At 47.9% G+C, this 20,663-nt stretch overlaps 1 protein-coding gene across 2 annotated transcripts in view; it reads left to right on the plus strand.

The window, feature by feature from the left end:
* The window catches only part of dennd1b (DENN/MADD domain containing 1B), a 75,154-nt gene that overhangs the window by 40,598 nt on the left and 13,893 nt on the right, over positions 1-20,663 (plus strand). For both annotated transcript variants that reach the window (XM_077024311.1, XM_077024312.1), the window contains 7 exons: positions 4,503-4,603; positions 5,766-5,811; positions 7,135-7,236; positions 14,879-15,004; positions 17,291-17,392; positions 19,532-19,622; positions 20,278-20,318. In XM_077024311.1, coding sequence (XP_076880426.1) covers positions 4,503-4,603; positions 5,766-5,811; positions 7,135-7,236; positions 14,879-15,004; positions 17,291-17,392; positions 19,532-19,622; positions 20,278-20,318 — 609 coding nt within the window. The remainder of the gene's footprint in view (positions 1-4,502; positions 4,604-5,765; positions 5,812-7,134; positions 7,237-14,878; positions 15,005-17,290; positions 17,393-19,531; positions 19,623-20,277; positions 20,319-20,663) is intronic.

The following is a 20,663-nucleotide window of genomic DNA, read 5'->3' on the forward strand; positions in this document are numbered from 1 at the left end:
GCAGGCGAGCGAGCGGGTCGCGCCCACAGCGCTGGGCCCGGGCGGAGACGGACCCGGGGAGAGCCTGCCCCGATGACCCAACCTGCTGAGTATTTCACTCCTCCGGCCCGCCGCGCTCATTCCACACCCTCACTGACACCAGGGCTTAGAACCTGTAAATCATTGGCCTCTTGGGTAAAGGGGATCCCCCCCCCCCCCCCCTATTTCTCTCTCTCTCTCTCTCTCTCTCTCTCTCTCTCTCTCTCTCTCGCCTGATTTACTGTTTTGCAGGAGGAGACCATGGCCCACCTGCCGTCCGTGTAACCACCATGCCGGTGTGTTTCGCGTGAAGCCCGGCAGTGTTGGGTCTCTCCTTCACTTAAACCTTTCGGCTCTCCAGATCCAGGTCCCATCCGTCTTCCTTTGTTAGCGAACCCTCCTATGTGGGGCGGGCCCACGTGAAAAACGGCACCATCATTTTTTTCTTAATCTCCGTCGCGGTCCAAAGGCGATGTTGGCGGGGTGTGGTCTGGCTCGGGCCGCCGTCCTTACACAGAGAGATGCGGATAGAGACAGAGGGCATCCATTATGTATGCTCCAGCCTGGCCCGAAATGTTTGGGGGCGGGCGGTGGGGGCGAGTGTACCTGCTGTGTCGGTCTAGCAGGACATGCACGCGAGTCTCGGCCGCCTCGGAAAGCAAAGGAATAAATCATGATCTTACAACGACGCATCAGTTGACTTTGCGCTGTTTTGCGAGCGGAGGTGAGGCACGGCGCTGTTCTGGGCCAGCCCGGCCGGGCAGCGGTGCGTGGAGCCTTGTCATGTGCCAGTATAATTGTGCTGCATCAGGCGCCCCCTAACTAGCCAGCTGGGAGGCCACGGCGCGTTTCATGGGCCGGGCCCCCTCGGGCCGGCCCAGAGCCGTGACAGCAGCCTTCTCATCATCCTGTCAGTGGTATGCTAACAAGAGCCCATCCCTGGCTCGGCCGGCGCCTCTCGCCACCCAGGTCCCTTTTGGCCTTCGACTTTTCCTGCCCGCTCTCTCTCTCTCTCTCTCTCTCTCTCTCTCTCTCTCTCTCTCTCTCTCTCTCTCATTCCTTCTGTCAGACCCCAGCCCCCCACCCCCGTTGGTCTGCGGCCTCGTTTTCGGCTCTCCCTCCGAGCGTCTCTCGCCTTTAATCCTTCCCTCTCATCCCCCTGCTGCGTCCTCTCTTCTTCCCGTGTGCGGTGGCGATGGATCAGCACACCGTTCTGTCCCCCCCCCCCCCCCCCCCCCCCGGTGCCACCTACTTGTTATCGGCGGCGTTGGGATCGGGGCGGCACGAGTTGGCCCGCAGCAGCGGAGGGGGAGGCGCGGTAATTGGGAGGCATGGAGGAGGAGCGGAGGAGCAGGGGGCCGCTGGGTTCCTGCAGGTGAGGAGCACCTCGGGGTTGTCACTAGTGTCATGGAGAATCACACCTCCAGTCTACCCCGCAAATGGCGACTCCGCTGTCTGCAGTGCCGCGCTCAACAGAAGATCAGGAACTCTCGGTCCTGGCTCGTTGCTTTCAAGATGTTGCCACGGACAAGCTCTGCTTCTCCGGCGCTGTTTACTAACTTCTTCACGTGGTCATAAATGACTGTGGCTTGTGCGGTTGGGCTTGGGGAACCGTGTTGCCAAGCTTGTGCTCGTGACCCCGCTCCAAACCCACCTCAAACGTCCAGCTTGATGAGTCCCAAATTCGTCGCATTCGCTCTGAATGAGTTTAAGGGACGCTGCCAGATTTTTCATTTTTCACCCACAAAATCCAGTTGTTTTTGTTATGCAGCTTGTTCTTGGAAAGGATTTCTATAAAGGTGCAAATATAAAGAAAATATACATAAAAAAACAATCTGCCTTTGCCTTTTAAGGAAATTTGTGTCTCCCTTCCTACACCCATGGTGTAAATGATCTGGCCTTACTACTCCATCAGTGCTCTCTCCATCATCCACGTCTCCATCAGCTCCGCCGCGTCACCCAAACGCTTTTCATGTCTCTCGACAGCAAGTACTTGAACAGAAGCTTCTGTTTCATGTACATACCCAGCTCTCTTAAAGCGGTTCCTATGCTAATTTTAAATATTTGCTGTTCACTAATCCCTTAAATCTCTCGGTGGTAGAGGTCGTTAGAGACCCGGGTTTGACCCGTGCGTCTCCCCCGCCGTGTCCCCGGTCCGTCTCCGAAACGAGCGCATGTGGGACACGCAGGAGACGCCCTGCCGAGTCTCGTCCCTAATGGTGTTGCTCTGAGCCTGCTCACCTCGGTCTAATCTACCATGTGCCTGAGCCGCACTGCGGTGAGAAGACCGTGTACTTAACATGCCCCACGCCTGCTCATTAACCACCCAGCCCAGACGGCCCCGCCGGGCCCCAGTGGGCTCTGGTGCTGCTCCCAAATAAGCCATAATCCAGTATTTGTTCTCAGGAATATGATCTGTTTTTCTATCCAATGGAATATCAGTCGTATACACACACCACACAAACACACACACACACACACACACACACACAAACATCTATATATACATACATACACACACACCCCTACATGTTTTTTTGTTTGTTTTTTTTGTATTCTCTTTTAGCCATTTGGCTTTGGTCATTAAATATTAATCAGTTTGGCAAATATGTGATGAGCAGCTGGGCTGCAGCAGCTGAATATCATTGATGGAAGCTGGACTTTAACACACCTACATTTCCTCATTAATACCAAACATTTTTTTCTCTTTAATGCCAAAATAGAGAGCATTTTATAAAACTAATTTATGAAAAGGCAAAAAATAAATAATAATAATAATAATAATAATAATAATAATAATAATAATAATAATAATAATAAAATCAAGCACCTAATTTGTTTTCAAATTTCACAAATATTTCTCCTGCTCTCACCACCACTCCTGCTCTCCGTTCCTCTGAGGGGAAATAGTGCTTCCTTTTCAAGTTCAGCGAAAATCACCCCGACCGGATTTAGGCTGTTCTACTAGTGTGGGTCTGTCTTACCAAGTTGTCTTCCCATCTCTCTGTGGTTTTTGTCCAGCAAATTAGACAGAAACCAGTTTGAGGGTTTAAAGAAAAGCGTTTTTGTGAGCAATTCTGTGACCCTTCAAAATCATTTACTTTTGTCACAGGGTCACAATGATAAAATCAGAAAGGTTTAAATGTCATCTGATACCCATCTGGTGAGAAGTGATATTAATATTAATTTATTTGCCCTAAATTACCCAAGCACAATTAGATATGTCACAGTTTAAGGTATTCCGTTTACAAAGAAATGGCACACCTAATTTGCATATGTAAATATGCAGAACAAAGTCTCGGTTTGTGTTAATTAAGGCTTATCTTAGCCCGAGCGAATGCATTCATAGAGTGTGCGTTTTTTTTATCGTTGTTTAGAACAGAATACAAAAGTACACATGTAACTTGGCCAGTGAGGTCCAGACTGAAACCAAAGCTCAGTAAGGACTAAAATCTGTACGAGAGGCAAAAGACAGTCTCTACGAGGCAGAGCGACAGGAAGGCAGGAGACAGTCTGTACGAGGGACAGGAAGGCAGGAGACGGTCTGTACGAGGGACAGGAAGGCAGGAGACGGTCTGTACGAGGGACAGGAAGGCAGGAGACGGTCTGTACGAGGGGCAGGAAGGCAGGAGACGGTCTGTACGAGGGACAGGAAGTCAGTCTGTACGAGGGACAGGAAGGCAGTCTGTACAAGGGACAGGAAGGCAGTCTGTACGAGGATGTCTGTTAATCTGGCCGTGGTGCCATGGCTAAGCTTGGCTGGTTTCTCTGGTCAGTTGTGACAGTCTAGGGTGGGGGGTAGGGGATGTCTCACGATAGCCTGGTGCCGGGGTTCACACATTACTGGAAGCTCTGATTGTCAAGACACCACCCCCCACCCCCCGACAAATCCTCCCCCGGCCAGAGTCCCTGCGGTATACCAGTGGCTCACGGTCTCTCTCGCCTAACTCATGTTTCATTCTTTGGCAATTTGCCCTAATGAAGTCCCTGAGGAGCCTTCAGACCTCTGTTCTTTTTCCATATTTAATCATGTTATTTTAATCTGGGGGGGGTCATTACAATTGCTAGGTAGCCATGAGCACGAATGAGAGTGTGAGGAGGGTTCATGTGGGTTTTCTCCCACCAGACATCCACACCATTCGTGCAATTAGCTGTTGGTTTTTTGTTTACTATCTGTATTTACTCTTCTTATTATAACTCTTTACAACTCTTTAATTCCATGCCAAAACTGCAATAATATTTATAATTTATTTTTTATTTTAAACATTTGACTAGAACATCTCCATTAAGTATTATAGAAATTTGTTTAAAGTACATGTACTGCTATTGTTACAATTCAGTTATTGTTAAAAGTAATGAATCATCTCTGAATTTGCCCACATTAATTACAGTCCACCTCCCCAAACCATTCCCTCAACAGCTATGTTCTCCTGTGGGTTTCTGAATGAGTGTGTGTGTGTGTGTGTGTTGTCGTCACCCTGCAGTTAACCGCTTGTGTGCACGGAGCGGCCACCATGCTCTACCCCATGTACTGGCAACACATCTACATCCCTGTCCTGCCCCCCCACCTGCTGGACTACTGCTGGTGAGAGCACACACACGCACACACACACGCACGCACACACACACACGCACACGCACACGCACACGCACACACACACACACACACACACACACACACACACACACACACACACCTCGGGATGATTATGATTGATGATTATCTGATAAGCACCTCTTCCAGTGTGTCTGAGAGGTACATTTGAATGGTCCAGATCTGGTGAATCTGCTAGATCAAGCTTCACTGGACCAAGTTCTGCTTGTTTGGGCGTCCACACGCGTTCCGCTCAGGAACGTCGTCTGCCAGTTCCGGCCTGTGACCGTGACATTAGGCCACGCCTCTGCTCTCTTAGCCACGCCTCTGCTCTCTTATCCAAGCCTGTGCGGCCATCTCTGCCCTCCAGCTGATTCACAACTCCGAAGTGATCCGTACATCTTAAGCGAAGGCTCCTTTTCTGGAAAGGTTTGCTCTTGACATGCAGGGGGGTTTAAATTCTGTTTTGTCGGGACTTTTTTTTTTGTTTTGTTTTTACATTGATTATACATTGTCAGCTGCTCAAATATTGTAGTGTACACTGCAAATAATGTCTTGAAAAATGGGTATGGCAGTGATAATCACTAGACCTTTAGAATAAAATGAAATTACAGACATGGCCGGCAATAACACTGGCTGCAGGGTCTCTCGCGTTCTCTCTTTCCCTCCCTCCCTCGCTCCCTCGCTCCCTCTCTCTCTCAGGCCGTAGCAGAGACAGTGGTGGGGTTCTCCCATTAGCCGCGCGTAACTCAATTGAGCGTCCGTGGCAGCAGCAACCCACAGCTATCTAATTACAGGGCCCTGTGTCCCTCTGCGCTCCAGCGGGCCTGTCCACTAGCGCGCCCCAATTACACTAATCATCCTCCGCCCTTCCTGGAAACCGCCGCCGACACTAATGAAGTTTCCCTCCCGGAGCGCGCCTCGCCCGCCATGTTTGTGGGTTTTCTGTGCGCGACGCTCCGTTACCGCTCAGCTTCGTCATCACGTCACGCTCGTCTGAAGCAAGTCTGAGTCACTTTGGCACAAACTCGTGTTTTAAAAAATCTAAACTATACTGGATTTGACCAGCAGTCTATTCACCCACCCCCCCAGTAAACCCTCGTTCATGTTGCTGGTTTGTTGCTAATGCGTGTGTCTTGCGTCTGTCCCACAGTGCCCCGATGCCGTATTTGGTTGGAGTTCATCTCAGCCTGTTGGAGGTAAGCTCCATCTTACTGTTCATCCTCCCCCTAAGCTCTTCTCCACCCTCCCCGCTGAGGGCCGAGCCGTTATTGGACGTATTCGGCAACATCCTTTAACACCATCTCACCACCTCTTGTTCCTCGAGTCCCTCCCTGTCACCGTGCAGTAGGCACGCGGACATTCCAAATCCCCCCAGCCGTACGGAATGTAACCGCGCCTAAAATCCGCAGAAGTTGTTTGAAATTCGGTTTTAACGACACAGTGTTTACTCTGAAGACCCTGCGCAGAAACACGCGGAAACCTCGGTGAAATCTGCGTTTGATCCGCCGGTTTGCGGGGTGGGGGGTGCAGAGGCAGACCCTCGGCGGTGTGATCGGGCCGCTGGTCTGGTCTCCCACTCCCGCGCTACTGGCGCTTCCCCTAACTGCCTGCGCGTAATTAAACCACATCCGCACACGGGCCTCCTTAGCCACGGCTGTCGAGAGTGACAATCCTGGGTTTGGGGGGTTTTTTTATCCCTTCTTCACACTCTGCCGTTTCCTCCACCTGCAGCGGCAGGATAATTGTGCGATTTTGTTGCCACCACGACGCGCCGCTGCCTTCGTGCGGATGTGCGAGGCGTCTCGACAAAACGCTTCCCTTCCTGAAGCAGCTGAGAGCAGCTCTTCCCATTTCTGATGAGCTGGGAGAAGTGGGTTCGGGTTTGTCCCCTGCAGTATGGTGCTTTTTTACGGAAAGGTGGATATTGCTGAAAATTTGTTAGTGTTCAAAATTATGTAAAATTGCACATTATACGTGCACTAAATATTATTGGAGATCAGTTCTGAATATTCATAATTATGCAGGATTCTACTGCATCAAAACAGAAATGATGCGGATCAAAATGCAGGATTCTACTGTATTTGTGGCCTTATGAATATTAATTTGATTGATTTTGATGTTCTTTACTTTTGTCATTGAGTAGCATCTGTTATTATCTTAAGCTTTCATGTCCACCGAAATAGTGTTTTATGAAAATGTCAATCTAGTGACTTGAACACAGTTGTGCTTTCTGCCAGTGTCTCTCTGTGTGATGGTGGTATAGTTGTTGTCCTACTTCAATAAGTCTCCCTCATCAGGCATGTTGGACATTACCTCTACGTCTTAATTAGTGATGCTTAAGTGGCAATTTATCTTCCTCATGAGTAGAGCTATCATGGCTTTTGTCGTGTAACTGCAAATCACGTTCTGATGTGAGAGGAGCCTCGTCCCGACGTGAGAGGAGCCTCGTCCCGACTTGAGACGAGCCTCGTCCCGACGTGTGTTGCTGTAATCCTGACTAATTGATTGTGTCCTCACAGAGAGTGAGGAGCAAGTCCCTGGAGGACGTGGTCATACTCAATGTGGACACCAACACCATTGAGAGCTCCACTGACGATCTGCACAACCTGCCCAGTGATGTGGTGAGTAGCTTCGCTTCGGATACACATACGCTTCATTCACACACACACACACACACACACACACACACACACACACACACACACACAGAAATGAATACTCTTGGTGGTCTTGTTGCCCATTACTGGTTTGGCTCTTCTGAGACGCAGCACACAGTCTTCCACAAGCTTCTCCCGCCTTTCATGTTTCCTGTCTCATCAGCTCCAACACTTTAACAAATCTGTGCTCTGGCCAAAAGAAAAGTATTAGATGCCCCCCCCCCCATCTCTCTCTCTCTCTCTCTCTCTCTCTCTCTCTCTCTCTCTCTGTCTCTGTGTGTGTGTGTGTGTGTGTGTGTGTGTGTGTGTGTGTGTGTGTGTGTGTGTGTGTGTGTGTGTGTGTGTGTGTGTGAGAAAGAGAGGGAGACCCCCCCCCCATTCATAGGTCTCAGGCGGTATATCAGTAAACTTGTCTCCTCATGGGGGAAGTAAAGGTCTAGTCACTGTGTAACCAACATACAGCTCCTTCCTTCGTCTTTCTCTTTATTTTTCTTTTTTCTTTTCTCTCTCTTTATTTTTCCCCCCATCTCTGCCCCCCCCTTTCATTTTAATCATTATTTCTGCCAACGCGTGCCTCTCGGGCCGCCCAGCGCCGCGCTGAGCTGCGGCGAGCTGGATCTTCAGCGGGCGCTGGGAGGACGGGGCCCAATTACCAGCCGCGTGTTCCAGCCACCTGCCTGCGCCTCTCCCTTTAATTAATGTTGTGGTGACACCGGTCAGTGCAGCAGGAAACGCAGCTACCGTCAGGGTCAGAAATATGTCTGTCATCTGTCCTTTTGAACATTAAGGAATTAGTTTGTTCCCTCACCCTCCCCCCTCGCGCCCCCGCTCTCCCGCCCGCCGGATCCCTGCCTGTCTGAGGAGAAGGGGCGCGCGGAGGGCCTCTACGCTCCGTGATGCCGCCTCGGTGCCCACATTCCATTTGTAAATTAAATTGCAAACTGAGCGTGTCATAAAAAGGACTCGGGTCTTTTGAAACTGACAGGAAGGCAAAAAAAAAATCCTTTGTCTTCATGGTATGATAAATTAAGTGGCAGCAAGATGTTTGCTTTGATCCTCTCACACAATTTTTCATTGACTAATGATAGGACATGCTCTGCATATCATGTTAAATTACCCCACCTGAAATGTAAATGTCACTTGCAATAATATATTTATTGCCACAAAATTCATTTTTTTCTTTCTCTCTTTCTGGCTATCTTACCTTTGGGGATATTAAAATTCATAACAAAAAGAATGGGCTCTAATTGAGCAGGGCATGCGAAGAGGGTTTTTTTTTTTTTTCTTCGTTTGCTAGTTAAACTGCCCGTCACATGGCATTTTATACGAGATAACGGCCTTCGAATCAATATTTCAAATATGATTTGCAGGAGCACGCAGGTAGAACTGAAAACTAACGAGTGAATTATATTAAGAGATTACTTGCAGTTTTAAACCTCAGAACTTTGCATTTTAGCAAAATTCTGTTAGCAGTGGTGCACCAATTAGTCCTTGTGGCCTCTTGCTATATAAATGAAGAACGTTAACATTCCTTTATTAAAAGAAAATATCTACTGCTTAAAATGAAAAAAGGAGCGTAACCATCCCTGAAGCTGTCTGCTCTTTAAAGGCTTATGTTCATTTAAGCAGAACCTTTGGAGATTGGGGCAGTTCGAAGGGTCTGGCTTTCCCATGTGGTGTCCATTATTTGGCCAGTCTGACCACTCCACTAGCTTCCCTCCAGGTCGGAGGTCACAGTTGTCATGAATTACCTGGCCCTCTTTCCAGACGGGACCCTATGCTGATCCTTCTGCTCTCTGTCCCTTAATGGCCTTTTTTACTCAATTTCGCACATAATATTTTAGATTTATTGACTATTAGAAATGCTACCATGTCGGTATTGCTTCCGTTCCATGTGAAAACTGCAGATTTACAAATGGAGAGGATAACTGGGACACTCACAGAGGATATGGCTGTGTGTTTGGTACTGATTCTTTACCCGTGTGTCTGTTTGGGACCGATTCTTTACCCGTGTTTGTGTGTGTGTCTGTTTTTTTAATATATATATATATATATATACAAAACATTGAATGTGACCAAGATGAAAGTATTGTGTTAATTGCATTTTTGGTTCACAGTCTGTCGCACTGTGTGTGCATAGTTGCATTGACGTGGTGCTTATATATCTTGTGTAGAAATGTAGTTTTCATATGGTTTTCACCAGTCTTTAAATGTAGCTAGCTGCTTCTCACCGTTCCCTATGTTCACTGTAACTTTAGATCTGTTGTTTTTTCTCTTTTTTTTAAAGAAAGTGCTACATGTATATTTTACAATAATAATATATAATGTGAATTTCTATCACTATGGCTGTAAACACTGGGGGTAATCTAAATTCTCTTCTGCACTGAAGAGAACTTTCATCTTTTCTTTGTCTTATATACATGTTTCACAAATACTCCTGCATGTTATGTTGGGATTTGTAAAAATAGTGAAATATAATTGATTAGTAAGAGGTTGTTGAACTTGCTGGGAAAAAAAAAAAAAAAAACTTGCTTTTTTTATTTTTTGGCTTTCATTTCTTTTTTTCCATCAACAGATGAAGGTGTTTCTCGGCCCCCAAAACCAAAAAGCGGTGCGACTGCTACAGTTGCTTGTTCAGTTGTAATTGGAGTTCGGGAAAGCGTGTTTACTTCTGTAGTCATTAAAACTTTCTAAAAATAGGAAATTATGAATCCATTATGGTACCAAACAGCAGAGACTTGTGTGTGATTTTGATCCGATCCAGTGTTCGCAGGCCATGCGTCAGTCGTAAGATCGACATCTCCGCGAAATTCTTTCGTTTTTTCATTACAGGCGACAGAAGCACAATGCTTTGTTGTTTTTTCTTTCTTGTTTTGTCATCTTGTTTTTTGGGGTTTTTTTTTTTTTTGCCGTTTCTGATGACATTCCTTGTTTTGTGTTATTTTTTTGTAGATTCAGCTGATATTTACATAGTTCCACGTTTGATCGTTCACATTCTCCAGAAGATCCGTGAGAATTTGAGTTTGCACACCCACCACATGCACATTTAAGTGGCCAAATGAAAGTTAACAAATGAAGAATGAAAATTACAATATGGAGGCGTGTCCTCTGAGATCACCTGGCACGGCGAGCCCAACGCAAGGTGTTTAATTGGGACTTGTGAAAAGCTTCCAGTGTTTTGCAGTGAGAAAACAACCACAACAAAAACAACAACAACTACATTAGCCAACATGTCAAACAATTAGAGTCAAGAGTGGGGAAGTTTGGCTTCGTAACATCTGCTGTCTCTACTCTTCCCACTGTTTGCTTCCGCATCACAAACAAGTCAAGGCTACGTTCAAAGCTCTCACCGGGGAGAAGGTCACGACCTCTCTGCCCGGTTCAGCTCTCCGGGTGTCCCCGCATGCCCTCGCGGTGGGGGTGGGTTCAATGATTCCTGGTAATGACTGAGCGGCCTATTCACACGAGTGATGCCTCCGAATGTTTGGGGGGTGGGGGCGGCATGCTGAAACACACCTGCGCTCGCCCCATATAACCTCTCACAGCCTTGTGAAGGCACACACTTCTGTATTAGTTTACCTTTTCTTTACTCTAGAATATCTCAGTGCAGGGTCTTTCTTTGGCTTCTGTTTCTTTTGCCCCTTCAGAGCTCAGACACAACACTTAACACAGCCACGTTAAACACGTTTATATAACCCTTGTCATTTAGTCCATCGCCATTAAATTGGAATGGATGCCTCTCCTTCACCGTAACAGAAGTGCGCGCCCCTTTATCTCGCCGCTGGTCTGGTGGCGTCTGAACCGTCAGCGGTGTTTGTGTTCTGTTCGATGGCGCGCTTGTCTGTACACACACTTCTCTGCTACACATCAAAGGAGAGCAGCAGATTTTCATAACTGTTCCTTTCTTCTTTTGGAGTTCTTTTAATTGCATCCCCACGGCTTTCCGTCCCCGGACAGAATCTGTAACAAGGCGCCACTCACCACCACTGACTTAGGAACACACACAAAAAGAAATCAAAAGCTTGAGTTGCTCTTCGCGAGGGCGATGCCAATATTTATTGATGTGTTTACATGGATTCATTGTAGAGGTAATGTGTGTTAACATATGTTTACATAGGTATGATTTGATTAAGCGGTTAGAATAATAACATATCCGTTGCATTGCTGTCAACAGAGTGGAGAAACATTTGTTTTATCGTTCAGAATATTATTAGTGCATGTGTAGGCCTACACATTTATGGTGTTGCATGTGATGCTGTATATCTGTGGTCAGAGCTTGTCCGGTTGAATTATATAGACTACGTTGAGTATATGCAGCTCGGTGGTCATGTGGCCGGTGTGGGTAAGCGTGGGTGTGTGAACGAGCATGCGTGTATATGCACATCGTGAGTGGATAGCGGCAGCCCACCGTCGAAGCGAGGCCCGCAGCATCATCATCATCATCATCCTCCTCCTCCGAAACGAGACAGTGATGCACCTGCTAATTATCATCTCCAGCTGGTGAGTTAAATGGAGATCTGTTTTCTGGGCCACCTCTGACCTCGTGCTCTTTACTTGACGCACTTCAAACCCTGTTGGGGAGTCCATGCAGTAGAGTTTAATGAGGCCCCGTGTTTGCCCTCTGTGGGCCCAGCGAGTCGGACGCAACACTTTCATCCCAAACCGTCCTCCCTTGATGTAAATTGAAAAGATCACAGCCATGGGGAAAAGACCTATACTGGAAAGGCCTCTCTGCATAGATTATGAATATCATAACTCAACATCACCCCTCCTTCCCCTTTCTCTCTTTACCCCCCCCCCCCCCCCCCCCCAATCTCCCCACCCCCCACAATACCACGGTTTATAATTGGACCCAATGGGGGACTCTTCCTTTGATCAGATCATAGGCCGAGTGACTTTACACTAAAAAATGTCACTGCCAAATAAGTTTATCACCTGTAGAGCTAAGCTTCTTTCTGATGCCCCCCTCATGTCTCGTTAGTGCTGCTCAAAGTATAATAGTTAATTAGTCTGACAGATCAATTACTGTTATTGCATGCCTGATGAGATGTGTGTGCTGCTATCAAAACCCTATTCTTAATTTGAGCATTATTTCCTTTATTCTTCATTCGTGGTAATAAAACAGGGTGGGGTGTGTTGGTTGTGGTGTGTGTGTGTGTGTGTGTGTGTGTGTGTGTGTGTGTGTGTGTGGGGATGAAAGATTTCCTTAAAGACATTTGAAGAAAAGACACATTTGATGCATTCATTATTTGATATAACGATTCATTTATTTCAGCATTTGTCAGAAATTAAGACTTTAAAGTATTTATAGATTTGTATTGGAAATTTTTGCCATGCATCATCGTAGACATTTAGATGCAGATGACTCTTTGAGCAGAATAAGTTCTTGTTATATCTCCTCTCAACATGCCTGCTGAGTACACTCTCCCGTGTGTGAATGACAGATTGTTGTCTTTGATTTTTCATAGAAAAGAAGACAATTTCATGGAATTTTTTGGGGGGGGGGGGTGGGTGGGTGTGGAACAGTAAATGCGTCAACATGAAATATTAATATGGCGACAGCTTTACATAAACATAAAAGTGGTTGGTCCAGTGTGACTATCAAGATGACACTTGTTAATTTAGCAGCGCTAAACTTTCTGTTTGATGCTTGTGAGCATTTTCAGTGGCAGCTTGGGGATGCCGTGAGCGCAAAACAACGCTCTGATGGAGACGAACAAAAAATAAAATAAAAAGAGAAATGGGGGGAGGGTGGAGTTTACAAAGTGCTCAGGATGAATAGCAAGACATTGTGTGAGCATTTTTGGAATTTACAACAATGGGTTTCCCCATGATGTCGCACGTTTAGAGCGACAGTCAGTAACGATGTCATTCACTGAGCCCAGAGTGGACTATCTCTGAACTTTTCGTGTTTATTGGACGACCTCTCCGAGCCTGGCTGGGGAATGGTGCCCACCTCCTCCTCCTTCTTGCGTGACACGTCTCGCATTTTTAAACCATGTGGCTAATTGGAAAACCTGTCGATTTTTGTCCGCATGTGATGCTGAAGAGCCTCCCTCCAGTTCCGATCGAGCAGACCTTTTCTTGGAGCGTCTAACGTGGAGAAAAAGTTTGTTCCGAAAAGCTCCTGTAAATGTCGCCTTAAGATTTTCCAATCTGCCCTCGACATTCCGTGATAAAAGAAGGCCAACTGAGCGGATGCAGAGCGCTTTCGTAATCCAAATGTCCAAAATTGCCTTATCTTGCATGTTGAAGCGGTGCTGATAAAGCTCTGGGTTTGAGTCTGTTTGGCGGTGATGGTCACATTTAAGGATGTCTGACAGTGTATCGCTGGAGCAGTTTTAGAGGGCATTACTGTTCCTGGTTCCTTCCTTCCTTCTATTTTAGTTTGATTTCAGTTTGCTCCTTTGAATGAAATCTCTATATGTCCTGTCAGGGTAGCGGATGTCCAGTGATGTCCAGTGGGATGTATAGCGTGCGTCTAATTACACCCCCCCTAACAGGCTAAGGTGGAATGTGCACATGCACTGACATTTTACTAATAACGTTGACCATGGACCAGGCCACTATAGGCCCGCCCCTTTAGTGAAAGTCATACATTTAATTGGTTAGATTTCCTGTCATGTTGCTAACATTGCAGAACCCTTCAGCATGTCAGCAGAAGGGGCACGCAGGCAGCTACACGCTAGCGGCTCCTTCAGCAGTGCTAATGAGCAGTTCTGTTTAGTTCCACTCTTGGGTGGAAATGCCTCCTATAGTAACCAAGAATATGTAAAGTAGCCTGTAATAGGCTTGTGTGTGTGTGTGTGTGTGTGTGTGTGTGTGTGTGTTTTTTCTTTGTTTATGAAATATGTTGACTTTTGCATCCATTTTCGTTAACCCTTATCCATGCCATGGAGTAACCGCGGGTTACTGAAGTAAAGGATGAAGAACTGGTGAAAATGACAACAACTTTCACAATCATGAAGGACCTCCGTCCCTCCGTCCCTCCGTCCCTCCGTCCCTCTGTCCGAAATATCCTGCTTCTCTGGAAACCGCATGCACTTCATTGCCATTTGCGCTTGCTCGCTCTCTCTTGCTCTCTCTCTCGCTCTCTCTCTCACTCTGTCTTTCATTCTGTGGTACAGTAACTTTAGGAAGATGGCCAAATAATTAAAGCTTCTGCATGTGGAGGTAGTGTTAGGATGGGGGGGTGGTGGTAAAGGGAGAGATGCCCTGTTGAGGTCTCTTTGCTTTCAGCTATCACCCCCCCTTACAGCTCCACCTCCGTGTCCTGCCATTGCCTCAATTAACAGAGCAGCAGGTGCTCCCGCCGGAGCCGTGCACAGTGGCCAGGGGAGTGGAGCCTCCTCTTTATTTCTTTTTCTTCCTCTTTTTTCCAGGGGTGACCTGCAAATGTGACACTTTCACACCCTGAATGGTTTTACCTCTCTCTCCACCAATTTCAGAGGTGCTAATTTAACACTCTCTCTTTCTTTCTCTCTTTCTCATTTCTATCTCTCTGCCCTCCACCCATCCCCCCCTCTCTCTCTCTCTTTCTCTCTCTCTCTCTCTCTCTCTCTCTCTATCTCTCTCTCTCTCTCTCTCTATCTCTCTCCCCCCTCAGGTCTCCAGTCTGAAGAGTAAGCTGAAGAAGCAGTCGACGGCCACAGGCAGTGGAGTGGCCCGCGCCTTCCTGCGCTGCCAGGCCGCGCTGTTTGGCTCCTACCGAGACGCTCTAAGATACAAACCAGTGAGCCTCTCCCCCCTCTCTCCTCCGTTGTCCTCCCCTCTCTCTCCTCCGCTGTCCCCCCCTCTCTCTCCTCCACTGTCCTCCCCCCTCTCTCCTCCGTTGTCCTCCCCTCTCTCTCCTCCGTTGTCCTCCCCTCTCTCTCCTCCGTTGTCCTCCCCTCTCTCTCCTCCGCTGTCCTCCCCCCTCTCTCCTCCACTGTCCTCCCCTCTCTCTCCTCCGTTGTCCTCCCCTCTCTCTCCTCCGCTGTCCCCCCCTCTCTCTCCTCCACTGTCCTCCCCTCTCTCTCCTTCGTTGTCCTCCCCTCTCTCTCCTCCACTGTCCCCCCCCCTCTCTCCTCCACTGTCCCCCCCTCTCTCTCCTCCACTGTCCTCCCCTCTCTCTCCTCCGTTGTCCTCCCCTCTCTCCTCCGCTGTCCTCCCCCCTCTCTCCTCCACTGTCCTCCCCTCTCTCTCCTCCGTTGTCCTCCCCTCTCTCTCCTCCACTGTCCTCCCCTCTCTCTCCTCCACTGTCCTCCCCTCTCTCTCCTCCACTGTCCTCCCCTCTCTCTCCTCTGTTGTCCTCCCCTCTCTCTCCTCCGTTGTCCTCCCCTCTCTCTCCTCCGTTGTCCTCCCCTCTCTCTCCTCCACTGTCCTACCCCCTCTCTCACAGCAGACAGTCGCCAATCACACCCGTCCAGTTATGCCACAGCTAAGTCAGCTTAGTGTGGCCTCTTTGCATTTGAATCGTTAGCTGACTTCAAGACCAGCCGCCTCCTGGTAAAACATTCTCGGGCCGTTTTAACGACCGCAGTCTTCGTGTAATATTTTCCCTGTGCAGTCAGTGCTTTAAAAAAAATCCCGCAGAGAACCCAGGCTAACGTTGTCCTGGACAGAACCCAGGTTAACGTCGTCTTGGACAGACCCCAGGCTAATGTTCCTTGGGTCGGGTTGGCCTCCAGTCCTCAAATGGCCGTTGAAGGAAAGCCAAGCAGCCCTCCGTCTTCAGTAAAGAAGGGGGCATGGGTGGGGGTAGGCGAGAGTTAAGGTGGGCCTGTCTGTGTCAGTGAAATGTCAGAAGTTGAAAAGGCAGGATGGTCTCTTTGAAGCTCTTTCAGCTTTGGTGTGGTATTCTTCTCCGGCCCTCTGAGCTCCTGAAGCTGAGCAGTGGCACCCAGCACCGGCCAAAAACAAAGTCCGCTCCCTGTTTGTCAAATACGAGTGTCTTTGTTGGAAAGGGTGAGAATAATTGGTTTGCATAGACCCACAGCATGAGGATACATAATTGATGTTGTAACGGTGCTGTGTGCACAAACTGACTTCTCTTCGATGGAAAAACACTTGAGATCATAAAAAAAAGATTTAAAAAAAATAAAATAAAATCACAACTCTTAACCTTCAAAGCTCTGTCTCAATTGAGCACAGCTGCTTCAAATCTTTATAGAATTCAAATAATTTTTTCTGTTGTTTTCACATATAAAGCTATCGTTTAAATGGGTTATTCTTAATCTAGCCTGCATTTCAGATCATCTAATTATGCATCCAGGACGTTTGTTAATCTGTGCACGTGATGATGCACTTTGGTGCCATTCCGTCAGTGTTGGAAACTGATGTGTCATTTGAAGGTCACGAAACGGACGTAAACGTTTAACTCGAGATGCTGCATCTTAGCAGCTCTGAGGCTGGGGGTCGACGCCCGTGCTCATCAGAGCGCTTTAACCCCCCATCAACGAATCTACATCACGACGCTGCCCCGACACATACGTTAACGTATTGAAGATGTAGTTACAACAGAGAAAGGGACATTGCTCATGTGTTTACAGGAATGAGGGACTGAATCTTTCAGATGAACGATTGAAATGAAATGGGTATATGAACTTTGATGTTTCTGTTTGCACATCCATGCAAACATGAAATTCATGGCCTGGTGGTTAGGGAACTGGTCTTGTGACCGGAGGGTTGTGGGTTCGATTCCCAGACCTGAGGCCATGACTGAGGTGCCCCTGAGCAAGGCCCTTAACCCTCAATTGCTCACTTGTATAAATATGAGATAAAAATGTAAGTCGCTCTGGAAAAGGGCGTCTGCCAAATACCGTAAATGTAAATTAATCTTCATTCTACTCTACTCTACTCATTGTCAATTTCTTATTCTGGCAACTTGAGGGCGAATTGAAAAAGTGTGAATAGTTGCATGCGAAGGTCTGTGCAGATATTATGAAATATCATTGCACAAAGATGTGAAAGATCGTTCCCCTGCTTTTTAGCCTTATTACAGCCTGAGTGTCACCGAAGCTGCCCTCCCTCTTTCCAGGGCGAGCCAATCACGTTCTGCGAGGAGAGCTTCGTGGCGCACCGTTCCAGCACCATGCGGAGTTTCCTCGAAATGGCCGTGAACCTGCAGCTCTTCAAGCAGGTAAGAGGTGGAGACCCGCTACCTCCGTCACCTCAGCCAGCCTGTCCTTCAGCTGGGGTCCTGAAAATGACCCGACTCTTGACTGAGTGGGTGATTGCGCTGCTAATCAGTCCCTGATAGCGAGGTGTGTTGAGATTATGATAAGGATCTCAGATCTTCGGTTTCTCTGTCCTCAGTACTTCTTAAAACCAAACCCAAACTGAAAGTACGTCTTAATCAAACCCTTTATCACTGGTTTCCGAGCATCCATGATTTAAGAGCCCAGTTCCTGCTCTTTCAGTTTGCAGTGTATCTCTGCTTCCCTTTCTATTTATAGTGCTGATAGTGGCTCTCTGTACCCCCCCCCCCACCCCCCGGATAAGTTTTAATTTATCTGTTGGAAGGAGTGGATGTGAGCTTAATCACGCCTTTGCTGCTCCATCCGCATAACTTTCTACAGATAGTGGCCAGCGGTTCAAAGGCGCGGGGCTCAGGTCTCCTGCCCGCGCGGTAGCTCCGGGAGGGCCCCCTTATCGGGGGGCCGGGGCCGGGCCGGGGGAGGCCGGGGCGGCCGTGCCCTGTTCTGGCCATGAACCGCGTCCGCTGCGCTTGTTTGGGTGGGGGGGGCAGCCGTGCCGAGAAACGCGCAGAGGCTAGCTGCCAAGAAAAGGCGGGGGAAGCCTGTCGGCGACGACCTGCTTTCTATCTCTGACCCTCCTCTTGACACACACACACACACACGCGCGCTGCCGAGCTTTGCTCCTGCTCTGACGCTAGTTCATGTTCACACTGCCTGCGAGAAAGTTTCATGCACTCACGCACCCCGACACACACGCGAGCGTCCGCACACATCACCGTGCCCTAGTTTAGTTAACTGGCACCGTTTCGTAGCTCTCATCTCGTTAACCATTTAGTGTTCTCGTGTAGGACGACATGTGTTTTCGTTTCTTGTTGTTTTTTTTTTTTGTTGTTGTTTTTTTTCCTCTTCTTTTCCCTTGTGTGTGTACAGCTTTGTTACATATAAGCTGGATCTTGGTGTGTTCTCTCCATCATGCTGCAGGGTATGTTTTTTATGGTGAAGGAAGAAGTTGTAATAGCATCTGTCTCTTATTACAGTGCACAGTAAAAGGGCTGCATAGGTCACGTGTGGAGTATGTGGATGTTGTTGTGTTGTTTACAGTGTGCAGGTACGTGCTTTCTGATTGTAACCACCCCGTAACCTTTCATTTCGACACAGTGTAATGGCCATGTGGGTGCATTATCAGGGTTAGCTTATTTGAATATCGCTCAAAACCATAATTAATGCACCTTATTCGCTGGTTGTAAAAAAAGAAATAAAATAAGCAGACAAAGGAGGGAAAAAAATAGCCAGCCGTGGAGAGATGTGTCCGCGCGGCGGAGGACGTGGTTGGGGGAGCGGGGGTGTGTGTGCGTAACGTGACCCTGTAGGGGATGAGCGGGGATTCGTCTGCGTGTTAATCTGCTGTGATTATGTGCCCTAATTAGACGCCGGCAGAGGCGGGGTCCCATGGGCTCCTCGCTCGTTAACGTCACTGGCGCGACGGCGTCCTCTCGTCAGCGGCCAGCGTGGAGCCCCCCGGACCCCCGAGACCTTGAGCGCACGTGTTGTGAAATCCTGGGCCGCCGGTGGCTCCACCCTGCTCCGGGTTGCTCCGCCCCGCTTCACGTAGGACCACGACCTCCTGACACATTGCGTTTGGTATTGGGCTCGCCGGAGAATTGTCCCCGCACTCCGAGGCTTCTGTGGTGGTGATCAGAGTAAAAGCGACTTCGGTAATAGGAAACTGCGTGGGGAACTTTCAGCTTTATCCTGTTGATTGTCGAAGGCCAGACACTGGCCTGGAACTATTGGACAAATGTATTGAATGCTGTTTCGTAACCTTTACGTGACAAGGGAGGAAATTGCATTTCCCAAAAAGCACTGCAGACGCAAGATGCCAGTCTGCCATGTTAATCGTCCACCTGATGTGAATTACAGAAACACACACACACACACACACACACACACACACACACACACTCAGTGAACCTGTATGGAACAGATTGGATGGAATTTCACTGGTGTTCTCCAGCCTCTCTCTCTCTCTCTCTCTCTCTCTCTATTTTAATAACCTGTGATACTCTGATTTATGTTTGCAGTTCATTGATGGCAGACTGACCAAATTAAACGCAGGAAGAGGTTTCACAGACGTCTTTGAGGAGGAGATCACAGAGGGGGGCTTCTGTGGAAGTGAGTGGCGTTTCTCTGTTCGGAGGTGGAAATGGAGGGGAGATGAAGCAGGCCCAACACCTTTACCTCAGGGCATAGCCCAGGGGGTTGCATGAAAGGTTCACGCACTACATTACTAGATGCACAAAAATGCCCAGTCTTGAGGTAAACTAAGTAAGTGCAGTTCTCTCCCTCATGTAGGCCTGAATGTACTTTTAAGAACAACACGTCCTTTCTGAGATCACAGAACTGTTGTAGTTTAATATGCCCAGTTTGTGTGTTGTAGTTTAATATGCCCAGTTTGTGTGTTGTAGTTCAATATGCCCAGTTTGTGTGTTGTAGTTTAATATGCCCAGTTTGTGTGTTGTAGTTTAATATGCCCAGTTTGTGTGTTGTAGTTTAATATGCCCAGTTTGTGTGTTGTAGTTTAATATGCCCAGTTTGTGTGTTGTAGTTTAATATGCCCAGTTTGTGTGTTGTAGTTTAATATGCCCAGTTTGTGTGTTGTAGTTTAATATGCCCAGTTTGTGTGTTGTAGTTTAATATGCCCAGTTTGTGTGTTGTAGTTTAATATGCCCAGTTTGTGTGTTGTAGTTTAATATGCCCAGTTTGTGTGTTGTAGTTTAATATGCCCAGTGTGGTAACAGGAGTCCTTCCCTCCCACATTATTCCTCAGGTAACTCATGGTCTTATCAGCAGTGGATGCACTCGGTGAAGGTAAGCGGCATTCGCCGATTAATTTGTGTATCTAATGAATATTCATCCCACCTGTGAGTGGGCCTGTTGCTGAGTTGCAGGTATTGTTTCTCGCTGACAGTTAAGTGATTCGAACATACCCAGTTGCTCTTGAAGTGTGAGAAAGTTGGGGGGGGGGGGGGACGTGCTGTGAAAGTCAGAGGGAGACGAGCGCGGGGGACGCTAGAGATGTCGAGACGGCATTGATATGATGTGACAGCCAGTCATCCAAGATGACACATGGATTCTGGCAGGAAACACAGCCATTACTCAATAGACTGGATGAAGGAGAAGCCCTCACACACCCCTAGCCCCCTACCCCTCCCC

Source organism: Brachyhypopomus gauderio, chromosome 12 (assembly GCF_052324685.1).
Source record: "Brachyhypopomus gauderio isolate BG-103 chromosome 12, BGAUD_0.2, whole genome shotgun sequence".
Classification (NCBI taxonomy): Eukaryota; Metazoa; Chordata; class Actinopteri; order Gymnotiformes; family Hypopomidae; genus Brachyhypopomus; species Brachyhypopomus gauderio.